The sequence below is a fragment of the Syngnathus floridae genome, chromosome 6 (assembly GCF_059516105.1).
Source record: "Syngnathus floridae isolate MCC-2025c chromosome 6, RoL_Sflo_1.0, whole genome shotgun sequence".
Taxonomy (NCBI): Eukaryota; Metazoa; Chordata; class Actinopteri; order Syngnathiformes; family Syngnathidae; genus Syngnathus; species Syngnathus floridae.
Window position 1 is genome coordinate 9,008,090 of NC_142418.1, and position 12,552 is coordinate 9,020,641.

General features: G+C 41.0%; 1 protein-coding gene across 1 annotated transcript; it reads left to right on the forward strand.

Moving 5' to 3' along the window:
* The first annotated feature begins 1,550 nt into the window (after window positions 1-1,550).
* wfdc1 (WAP four-disulfide core domain 1) lies at window positions 1,551-12,544 on the forward strand. Its single transcript, XM_088379372.1, has 6 exons — window positions 1,551-2,111; window positions 10,298-10,493; window positions 10,567-10,650; window positions 10,966-11,106; window positions 11,381-11,431; window positions 11,528-12,544. Exons 1-6 carry the CDS (start codon window positions 2,016-2,018, stop codon window positions 11,581-11,583), a joined length of 624 nt encoding a protein of 207 aa, XP_088235498.1. The 5' UTR covers window positions 1,551-2,015; the 3' UTR covers window positions 11,584-12,544.
* The last annotated feature ends 8 nt before the right edge of the window (window positions 12,545-12,552 follow it).

The window sequence follows — 12,552 nt, forward strand, 5'->3', positions numbered from 1 at the left end:
TTTCTCCGCAACGTAAAAGATTTTACAAAAAACAATAAAAATATGCATAGACACTTACTGGCCACCACATTTGGTACAACCGCACAATTTTATTTTTTATGGGTCTGGATAAATTACACTGTACTGTGTTTACGCTTACTTGCCATGCGAGAGCTGTAAACCACTACAAACAACATTCACAATAAGAGTTAAAAAGACACAAATTCTAACCAGATGCATTTGGAAGCTATTTAGACAATTTGGCTCAAATAAGATCACTCGCCGTTGCCAATAATCATCACACATAGCAACGGCCAATTCTTCACTTTTACACCATAAGTTTATTCAAAGATAAAAATCTTGCATATTCATCAGTCACTATCATTGCGCTTTGCTTTAATTTGTTGCATACAGCATTATACATAGTGTAAGTAAGTTCAGATGAAGCATGCAAGTGTGACCTGCATACTTCAGTGTGCAACTGTTTATGCAATATAAATGTTTACATTCCAGAAATAGCAATTGAGCAGGATGATGATATACGTGAGAAGAGGTCAGCAAATATCATTTGAAGGATCACAGTGGGAAACTTGCCAGTGACAAATTCCCTTGTTAACTGTGGAAGAGAAAAGCACTCTGATAATAACAGTAAAGGTCTTGCATTTTTACCATGCTACAAAAAAATAGTATTAAAAAAAACTTCAAAATGCATTTGTGATGGTTTTTGTATATGTCTGTATGCAAAGTCACCGATTAGGCTGTCTGTCACACAAGTTGCAAGTTCCAATAAAAATGATCAAAATACAAAATGCAAGCCATTTGGAACATTAAAATGTTACCGCTGTAATTTACTCTTAGTAAATGAAGGAAAAACTTAACCATCTCTGCTAGCGCTAAATTTAGTCAACATTGTATTAGATTTATTCCATTGCAGTTCTCTTGTTCTCTTTTTTCTTAATCTACCTAGGCCAATGTTTAAGGTCAAATGAGACTGTATTTGCTCAACCAGACACAGAATAACAGTACACTGACTACTTACACACTGCTTGTCACTCTTTCACCCATTCACTGTAGTTGTACGTATTTAGCGGCCCCTTCCTGTACTTCCCTCTTGACTCTTTTGTTCAAGTGTAGCTGGGGCCTCCCAATGACATGATGGCTTGTTCCTGTAAAACTAATAATGACTGAGATTTGTGCGGGCTTAGCATTCTTTCACCCCTTCACGGCTTGCCACTGGGAACGGAACAAGGGGAGGGGTAGAAGGGTCCGAGTGAGGTTTGCTTAACACACGTTTGTGAAAAAGAAAGAAAATGCAAAAGGTCAGTTAAAACATAAAGTTTTTTGTTTTTTTTGTTAAAAAAAGTATGGTCAGTTTCATTTTCCAGAAGCACAACGGATGCACTACTGCAGGATCACCAAGTTGAGCGTATGAAAACTCCTCTGCTGCTTTCCCAGCCGCACTCTCGTAAATCATCCTCTCCCAGAGATGCAGGCACCGGCGTCCGCCGAGGGGGTCAGCAAAGCTCACCAGCAACATGTGTAAATCTAAACTGCAAACTATGAAACACTTTTCACATATTCTTGACCTAGAAATCCACATAAGGATCCCCAGATGTGGGAGGAGATGAAACGAAAGGGCAAAGGGGGAGGCCTCACTGGGACTCCCCTCTCGCTGGGACATGTGCGCACAGTGTGCCAGCAGACAACTCTGATGCACAGACAGCTGCCATTCCTCTCTTCTCCCTCTTATGTTTCTCTCCTGCACCGCCCCCCCTTCTTCTCTCAACTACGTATTCCCTTTCCTTCAGTCTACTGCTGGCCCGCACTTTTCCTCAGGCGAATATAAAGGCAGGTCCTGTTGGAGAGCGCTTGTGTAATCTTGGCTGCACATGAGCACCGGGGTCTCTTTGCCTGATTCAGCTGCAAAAGCTCACACGGATGAGCTCTCGCTGCTCGGGGGACAACGTTGAGAGAAGGAAGAAGGAGCACCTCTAAGGACAAAGTTGGAATTAAGGTACTGGAACTTTACGCGCACCATGACGGGATCTCTGCTGCTGCTGCTGCTGTCCCTGTTGGTGCTCTCCACAGGAAGTGATAGCAGAAGAATCAGGAAAAGAGGACTGAACCAAAAGGTGGGATTAATGATGTCACCTTCACAGCCTCACAATGATTCAACTCAAACAGGTGTGAGTTAGAAGGGACTCCATTTATTATTTTTGCTTGCGGAAGGAGGTGAAAGCTCCCGGTGATACAGCACAACGGCTGCTCTGTTACAAAGCATAGGATGAGGTGAAAGGTCATCAAAGTTGGATGGCTATTTTATTTTCATTCTTGCTTGGCAGTTCAGTGTTATATGTGATTTAGATGATAGGTTAATGAATAAACAGGTGTATCATTAGATATTTTATATGACGCTTTGTGAAAAATACCGGAGACTGATTACTAAATTACTTAACAGGAACTTTACATTTTATTCCTGTGGCTGGGCAGAATTAGTGGAGCACAATTATTTTTACCCCATAGCCACGGTGGGAAAAACTAACCATAAAACCCTAAATGTGGTTGTATGTATTCATCATCAAGTTCCACACAGTTTTAGTCTGTTCCATTGACTGTAGTCTGTAAGGAACTCAAATTTTCAGGTTTTACTGCTTAACAGTTGTGGGAACGTGTTCCACCACGGGTGTGACTGGACAAGAGATTAATGATGAAGCTTTGATTTTGTAGCAAGAAAAATAGACACAGACAAGCGCAAGTATTATCTATTGATGTGGACTAGAGTGTAAATTGTGCAGCAGGTTGGAATAAGTCACCTATTTTTATATTTCATGTGAGCTTGAGAAGAGGAGACTGTGTGCGTGTGCGCGTACGTGTGCGCGTGCGTGCGTGCGTGTGTGTGTGTGAGTGTAGGGACAGAGCGGGCCCCTGCTTGTTAAGTCAGCTCAGTGTGGCTGAGTGATCAAAAGTTCAGTGTAGCGTGATGCCTTGTCATCCTCTTGTGCTTCAATGTTCTCACTTTCTGACCAGTTGAGGATATTGTCGGCTCTTCCTCTTCCCTTGATTTAGCTGGTAACCATTCCACCTCTCCTTAAAAATACTTTCTCTCCTGCCCTCGGGCCATGTGCTTCTTTTACGCTCACACGGCGTGCCCATCTTAGTTTATGGGATGGGCTCAAAGTTTGGACTCCAGCCTCAAAGCTGCTCCAATTGGAACATGCTGAGATGGCTGTTCGCAGGCAATTTGCCTCTTTTCTTTTCATCTCTATCAGTCTCTTTCAGTCTGTCATTTCTTTCAAAACCACCCCCATACTCCATACTAAGTCATACTACCGCCAAATCCAGTTCCAATGCATTTTATGAAGGCAGAGGAGATATTTGTTCAGCGACTTTTCCAATAGTTTTTCTTCTACACCTTCTTATTTATGACATTTATGTAGTTGCAGTTAAGACTATATATTTGACTGCTTTTACAATTTCATATTAACAGTGGTCAACTTAGTCTTTACAAAAAAATAAAGCAAGAGATACATTTGAGAATGATGCCATTATACATTTGCCATTTTTGTGTGTGTCTTATTTTTACTTGATTTCTTCACTTCTTTTTACACTTGCAAACCTAATAATAGCTGATATAATCGGTCCAAAACTTTAAAGTAGTCAGGTCCTGATAATTCAAGCAGCAAACAAGCTAACATCAATAGGAAACTTGAGTTAAGACCACAACTATTTCATAGTTGTTTTACTGTCATAAAACCTCAAGAGGGTCAGTATAGTTGGCTTTTTTTCTAATTGAAACGCTCCCTCTTGGTCATACTAAATATGACGAGTACACCTCCAGGTCTGCCTTCTTTCGATGGTGTGAGTCATTGTTTATTCATTATTTCATCATTGCCCATTTGACCTGGTGTCAGATAGTTTCTCTCACTTAAATTGTGTACATCACCTCCTCCCTTATCTAAACCTCTTGTGACCAAGGTCAAAGGTCAACAATAGCAGTTACTCAACATTGTCTCCGTGTTTGAAAGGGAGTGGAGCCAGACATGCCTGACAGACAGACTAAAGAGCTAATGGAAAAATAGATTCCATGTGACAATAAGTGGTAAGACAAGTAAATAGAAAAGCTTGCGTGTGATGTAAAGATTGAACACGAGATTTCCACCGCAGTGAGTTCTTTGAAAGTACCTGAACTTGCACACACATGCACATCATGAGACTCGTGCAGACACAACACAGTCGTCTGGCTCACACCTGTATGGGCACTACTGATGTGCATTCCAGTTCTTTTAGGTGAGCTGAATCTTTACAATCAGTTGACTCAAAAGAGTCGTTCAAACGGATCGTTCAACGAATCGAACGGGAAAGACAGGATTCGTTCCCGCTAGTGTTGGCTCTTGAGTGATTGATTCGTTCTAAAGAACGAATCTTTTCAGTGAACGAGAGTGAACGAAACACTTCCTAAACTGATTCGTTCTTTTTTCGGTTACTATGACTTCAACCAGTAGGTGTCGGTAATGCCCATTGAAGCTGCTGCCACCTCGCCGTAAAACAAAACGAAGAAGAAAATGACGTCACTTACCGTTCACGAACGAGGCGTGAATTGCATTTCCCGTTCACCAACGAACTAATCTGTGAGTGAACGAATCAGTGAGTGAGTGATTTATATTTCCAGTTTATCGCGTGAACGGATCAGTGAGGGAACGAATCCTGACTTTCCCGTTCGCGAACGAGTTAAAAGGTCAACTGCCTTCCCGTGCATCAACGGATCAGTCAGTGAATGTGTTGCGTCTCCTGGCGTGAACTATGTAAGCCTGAATGTAGATTTACAATTTGCCGAGGAAAGAAAGGACCACTCACTGAAACACCACTTCTTTTATGCACGTTTTCTCCAAGCTAACGGCCAACTTTATTGCATGAAGGGATGCGCCGTTATGCAACAACGGGGAGATTATGCTTCTCTTTGGGTAATCTTGATTTTATAACACTTGGAGTAGTTTTTAAATAACGTGTATTCATTTATACGCCTAAATATTGTTATCCAATATATCTTCTGCAATTTCACATTGGATTGCTGGTTTGAAATTTACTTTTAATATTATTATTTTTAATAAACATTTATGTTAAAACTTGTCTGGTGTTTTATTCCTTGTTTTTATATTCGCCAGTTAAAACATAGAAATCAGACATTTGGTTAACTGCTTCATATGACAATATGTGTAGGTACACCTCATGGACACTTCAATGGGTACACTACACGAGGTAAAAAAAAAAAAAGAATAAATAAATAAAGAGTTAATTGCACAACAAAAGTACATCTAAGTATTTTCCCGCACCTGGGCTCGAACCAAGTTCTTGCCATTCCTCAGCCCAAGTCACTAACCAGTCAGCTATTTCGACCAGCAGCCTACCATTGCTAGCACTGTTTTGTACTAGTGATGTGCATTCCAGTTCTCAAGTGAACTGAATCTTTAGAATCGGTTGTGTGTGTTTAACGAGGGTAACTTGGGAAACATATTGGAACGCGGCCCCGAAGACTAGCGCTTGACACCTGTGACCTTTGACCATGATATTTCCCTAATAAAGTGGCCTTTTATTAGGTACACTTGAAAATGGCGGTGTACCTAATGGAGTGTCCGTGTGATTCCCTCGTTAAGCGCACCTGCGTGAAAAGTTTTAGCTCCTGCTGAACATGAAAATGACCAAAATCTTTTCACGCAGGTGTGTTTAACGAGGGTAACTTGGAAAACATATTGGAACGTGGCCTCGAGGACTAGAGCTTGACATCTGTGACCTTTGACCATGATATTTCCCTAATAAAGTGGCCTGTTATGAGGTACACTTGAAAATGACGGTGTACCTAATGGAGTGTCCGTGTGATTCCCTCGTTAAGCGCACCTGCGTGAAAAGTTTTAGCTCCTGTAGAACGTGAAAATGACCAAAATCTTTTCACGCAGGTGTGTTTAACGAGGGTAACTTGGAAAACATATTGGAACGCGGCCCTTCAAGGACTGGAGGTCGGCACCCCTGGTTTAAGTGAAAAGTGCCACACCCGCCCTCACCCCCACTTTCTGATTGGCTGTTTGATCTGTGACGTCACTTGGACACTCCATTAGGTACACCGCCATTTTCAAGTGTACCTAATAACAGGCCAGTTCATTAGGGAAATATCATGGCCAAAGCTTAACTGAAAGTGAAAAGTGCCACACCCGCCCTCACCCCCACTTTCTGATTGGCTGTTTGATCTGTGACGTCACACGGACACTCCTTTAGGTACGCCGCCATTTTCAAGCGTACCTGAAAACAGGCCAGTTCATTGGGGAAAAATGATGGCCAAAGCTGAACTGAAAGTGAAAAGTGCCACACCCGCCCTCACCCCCACCTCCTGATTGGCTGGTTGATCTGTGACGTCACACGGCACTACATTAGATACACCACCATTTACAGGTGTACCTAATAACTATGCATTTTTTGTACGTGTCAAGAATGTGTATTTGACTACTTGCTCTTTATTTGGGGGGACACCAACACAACACACACAGCGTAAAACACATATACATATTGTAATATAAAGCAGTTAACCAAATGTCAAATTTTTGTTTTCATGCCCAAATAAATAAAAACAAGGAATAAAACACCAGACAAGTTTTAACAGGTCTTTAATGTTTATTAAAATGATAATAATAATAATAAAAGTAAATTTCAAACCAGCAATCTAATGTGAAATTGCAGTAGATATACATACACATATTGTCATATAAAGCAGTTAACCAAATGTCTGATTTTATTTTATATTATTTTATTATTATTATTATATTATATTTATTTTATTTTATTATATTTTTATTTATAGTTTTAATTGGTGAATATAAAAACAAGGAATAAAACAGCAGACAAGTTTTGACATAAATGTTTATTGAAAATAATAATATTAAAAGTAAATTTCAAACCAGCAATCCAATGTGAAATTGCAGTAGATATATTGGATAACAATATTTAGGCGTATATATGCATACACGTTATTTAAAATCTACTACAAGTGTTATAAAATCAAGATTACCCAAAGAGGAGCATAATCTCCCCGTTGTTGCATAACGGCGCATCCCTTCATGCAATAAAGTTAGCCGTTAGCTTGGAGAAAACGCGCATAAAAGAAGTGGTGTTTCATTGAGTGGTTCTTTCTTTCCTTGGTAAATCGTAAATCTACATTCTGGCTTACATAGTCCACGCCAGGAGGGAGACGCAACACGTTCAATGACTGATCCGTTGATGCACGGGAAAGAAGGCAGCTGACGCATTGCCTCGTTTGTGAACGGGAAAGTCAAGATTCATTCCCTCACTGATCCGTTCTCGCGATGAACTGGAAATGCAAATCATTCACTCACAGATCCGTTCAGTTGGGAACGGGAAAAGCAATTCACGACTCGTTCGTGAACGGGAAGGTACGTCATTTTCTTCTCCGTTACGATTTACGGCGTGGTGGCACCAGCTTCAATGGGCATTACCGACACCTACTGGTTGAAGTTATATGAACTGATAACAGAACGAATCACTTTAGGAAGTGTTTCGTTCACTGAAAAGATTCGTTATTTTGAACGAATTGTTCACTCGCGAGCCAACACTAATGGGCACGTCTGCATGCTTCGTGGGGACACTTCTATCTCAACCCTTTGCAGTATCATGAAGTGTATTTGATGTGGGAGGATAGTCTTCTGACAGCCAGCAGCTCTGCAGACAGTCACAAATATATGCTTACCTTGGCCTGGGCCCTCTGGGAAAAGAAACTTGCACCCGGGAAGAATTTCAGCATTTATGAAAAGGAATATTATCCTATGCTATGCTATGCTATGCTATGCTATGCTATGCTATGCTATGCTATGCTATGCTATGCTATGCTATGCTATGCTATGCTATAGGCTGATGGAAGGATTCTTTTGCAGGAGTAGGCAAATTGCAAAACACTGCCTGGCAACCCAAGAGCTAACCAGATGTCTGCTGTGGGCAATGGCACTTGGAAGACATGTTCTTTCCTGTCCATGCAAGAGTGGGTTTGACTGTGACCTTGGTCTTTAGAGGCTATAGCATTCAAACGGTGTGTGTTAGTGTGTGCATTCGCGTGCAAAGCCAGCCCTATATTTATTTTTTATATTTAAAATGAGGACATGTTAGCCGAACTTGTAAGCAACTAGTCAGACATCTCCAAGCAACTTGACGTTCCTGTGACTACAGTTGCCGAGATTTTGTTTAGTAATTAAACATCCACGAGACGATAGCTAACCTCCTGGATGTAGCCACAGGAGGTATAATGCTGATGGATTGAAAAGACGGATTATCCAAATGGTAACAAAGAGCCCAGAAGAACTGCCAAAGGAATTAGACATTAGCCTATTCCAAATGACTTTGAGCAAAAGGCTGACTGGTTGTCGGCCAGCTACTCACACATTTGCAGGGTCAGAGTGGAAACAACCCACCCACCCTGCCTGCATTCAAATCAGGCAAATGTACCATGATGATGTTGAATGAAGATGGAATACGCTGTGTATGCAACCCATACATCATGTCAGACAGGAAGGAAATATCCTACATCTTGATGGAGAATTTTGCAGGAGCAATTGGGATGTGATCGGATACAAGATAATGGGTACTTACACTATTATCCAGTCCCAGTCGACTTTGTGCTCCTTGTGCACGAGTTTAACTGTACTAAAGTTGGTTATTGTATGTAATATTCTAGATATATTACAAACAGAAAACAAAATATATTGACTTTTTGTAAAAAGACGACAAACAACGATAAGCAAGAAAGATTTAAACTGTCTCTCACAAAGTAATACAACGTAATAATTAGCACATTTTGAAAGTCCCTTCCAACTTCACATAATGTGAATCAAGCACTCAAATAGCAATCAGCCCACTTAGCTAAATGCTGCCAGAATGAACTAATTTGTGTCTAACACACATTCTCAGTGTGTGATGGCACTTTCCGTGCCAAACATGGTTGGCTTTTATTTTCCGAGCTGAATTGCAAGCATGTTTGTCTACGCTGCCAAAAAAAAAAAAAAAATCCCATCACAGTTTGAGGCATTGTGTGCAGCCTACATAGGCTGATTACTGATTTAGGACAGAGTTCACAGAAGGATCCAAAGAAATTGATAATGCAATGAGAAACAAATTGAATTACTTTGATTTCTGCTTATCAAAAGGAAACCAAAAGACAAAAAGTTTTCAGTCTACCATCACATAAACCACACAGACAACTATGACCGTTAGCATAGCAGAAAGACCATGAAACCTGTGTTGGATATGAGGAACATTATTTTCCCACGGCACGGTTCACTCGTTTTGCCACAGCTCAACTCACCATTGACACTTCTCTACCGACAATTGCCACTTTTTGGACATGTAACTTACTATAATAACATATAATGACCTATACGCTTCTTCTCTTGTTATATTGTGGCTGTCGTGAGTTGTGCAGTCAACCCTATGAAATAATATGGTGCCATGAGGTTATTCCAAAGCGAAAATGGGATTTTAGGAACAATGACCTTACCCCGGAAAAAGAATTCAAGCCTCAAATAACAGAATCCAAGTTTTCACAACATCAAACCACAGACACAATGGCTGTGATGCACATTCCATCACGTTAGCACACAAGAGCAGATGTCAGCAGCAGTGTGTGCATTCCTGGCTGCATGCAATTGTACACGCAGGCCTCGAAAATTTATGTTTGTCGAAGTCTGACGTGAGGTTGCTTGCCTCCGGGTTTTGTGGCCTACTTTTTGTTCACTCTCAGATGCACCATGGAAATGTGTGTGCGTGTTCCAACTGTAAACTACCTTCCCGATCCAGGTCAAGACATTTAGAAGGCAGCGTGCAGTCTGTACTAAAGCCAAATCTTAGCACACAGTGATTGATGGGTCAGGACCCAAAAGTGGGTCGTGGGAACATTTTAGGTGGGTCACAGACAGATAGTAAAAATATGTAGTATAGCAAAATAGTGTGTATTTAGATAATTCCGGTCTTATATGCACTTTTTTTTTTCAACGCAATGCTGCAAAATGTTAGATACCAAGTTAAACATTAATGTTTACAATTGTTACAACAATTGTTGGTACACTGAAAGTCACTTTCAACATGTAAGCACATGTTCATGTTTTTAAAGGGTAAGAGAAATATTTTGTACAATAAGGCCCGTATCTCTTTGTATTATATATGGGTCCTCGGGTGACCAGTTCAGAATCAACGCGAGAGGACACTTTGCTGCTCTCTAGCGGCCGACTTTGCAAAGACAAATTCACCAACTTATTTTCTGGGCTCCCAGGACTACGAGCATCCCAACCACCCGCAATCCACACAGCACCAGAAGAATGACCGCTGCCCACCACCCCCTCAGATGCTCCCAGAAAGGGCCTGTGAGGTGCCAGGCTGCCGTTCAGACTCAGAGTGTGAGCGCCACAAACGCTGCTGCTACAACGGCTGCATCTACGCCTGCCTGGAGTCTGTTCAGCCCCCACCAGGTCTGTGGAACCAACAAATGCAATCCTTCATCAATGTTTATAACTGCTTCTGTGTCTTTGTCATCATGAGTAGTCCTTGACTGGCTCGTGCAGCCCAAGCCTAGGTGGTTGGGGGGCAACGGCTGGCTACTAGATGGTCCTGAGGAGGTGCTGCAGGGTGAGTGTGCAGTTACTGGAATCATTGCAATGTCAACCTGCAAGTTCACCATGAAATTAAAACCATTAACCAACAAGTGCAGGGCTTCACTAGATGTTAAACATTTAAGAACTGCTGCCTTTGTATGAACAGTAACTACCTAGAACAGTGGTTTTCACATTATTTACAAAAAAATATTCAACGAGTCCCATTATCATGACCGACAATAAAATACAGTAGCACAAGGCCCAAAGGCTTATCCACCCTTTGCTGAAAATGTTTCATTCCCTTATGCTGCACATGCACTAACGATGAATATGTATTTTTAATGAGCAGCCGAGGCGTGCAGTACAACAGAAGATGGCGATGAACCTCTCCACTGTCCCACTGGATACGAGTGTCACATCATCAACCCAGGAAACCCCGCCACTGGCATCCCTAACCGGGGACAGTGCATCAAGCAACGTGCCAATTCTGGTAGAACTTCATTAACTCTTGGACATACTGTATTCTTCATTTGAATCTAGAGCTTCAAATGACCTAAACTAATAATCACCAGAGTTAAAAAAGGACCAAATCCTTATGATAGAAACAAAAGCTGATGACATCCCGGATTGGCAATCGTGAACAGTGCTGAAGTCCTTAGTCCATTTTTGCTGCATTCATTTTGGCTCAATTAAAGCATTTTTCAGTATTCGCATGCATTGATTAAGTGCTGCGATATAACTTTGTTACCTCTTTTTCGTTTAAGATGGACGCGGTCTAAGACACAAATTTTTCAAGGACTACAAGGACTACTTAGGTAAGTGTGGTAATAAGACCAAATGGTAGCACACAACCATCATGACTAAGTATGAAGCATTAACAGTTCAGCTGACCTGATACTTTTTCTTTGCAGGTACCAGTACAAATAATGCAGTGGGCTATGAGAAGCATCACAAGCACCTGGGATAAGCAACACCTAGTATTCTTTTTTTTTTTTCTTATGCTCTTGCTTTCAAACTACACTTTCCTTTTTATGTTGTAAGTTCTCAAATTAAACAACCCCAACACTTACACTGGTATTAAAGGTGCTTTTCACCACACATCAGTCAGAAGAGAGTAAAAGCTACTACCTCTTCTCGTCTCTACACTCCACAAAGCCCTAATCTCAGACATGTTACTATCTGACAGCCAAAGAAAGTTGGTGCTTTTCGACATTATGTATCATCTCTGAGTAAAGGTAAAGTAGAGAAGTTGTGAGGGTATCAATGCTGCTTACCAAATATCTCAAGTAGTAATTCTATTACCATACATTTCATTCTCCACTCTACCTTTTAAAGCATAGGTGTCAAACTCAAGGCCTGGGGGCCAGATCTGGCACACAATAACATTTTATGTGGCCCCCAGTAGCAACTCAATGTTTTTGCAGATTGTGCGTGCGTGCGTGCGTGCCTGCGTATAACAAATCCATCTTCCTCACAAGGTTAAAGTTTTAAGGCTGGTCAATTGGGAAAAAAGGAAGACCATCTGGTTCTAGAGGATTCTCTCTCTCTCTCTGAAGGCCAAATTTCCTGCCCTGAAAGCTGGAATGTTTCATGGGCAAACTGAACATTTCCATATGTGGTAGTTAAAACTTAAGATTTTCAGATTGAATATATTAGCAACAAATGTGTCACAAATAATACACACCATAGCAATTTGATTTGTAGACTTGCATGGCTTCACCGGTGCAACGCTATCGACCAAGAAAACATGCAATTTTACGTCATTGATGCTGCTCAATGTTTTTCTGCCTGCAATAACTAACAGCAGAATAAGCTGTTTTCCACCATTAATGCACAAAACAAGATGAATGTGTTGAACAAAAGCCGTAACATTGACTCTGTGGTGCTGTCTTGTTTTTAGTAAATAAAACATAATATGTGACATAAGAGAGCAATG

Bases quoted from the DNA above. Each gene is read 5' to 3' on its own strand.
- wfdc1 (XM_088379372.1), top strand. From the start codon at position 2,016: ATGACGGGATCTCTGCTGCTGCTGCTGCTGTCCCTGTTGGTGCTCTCC. The intron at 10,651-10,965 runs GTGAGTGTGCAG...TTTAATGAGCAG, and splicing joins TCCTGAGGAGGTGCTGCAGG to CCGAGGCGTGCAGTACAACA. The intron at 11,107-11,380 runs GTAGAACTTCAT...TTTTCGTTTAAG, and splicing joins CAAGCAACGTGCCAATTCTG to ATGGACGCGGTCTAAGACAC.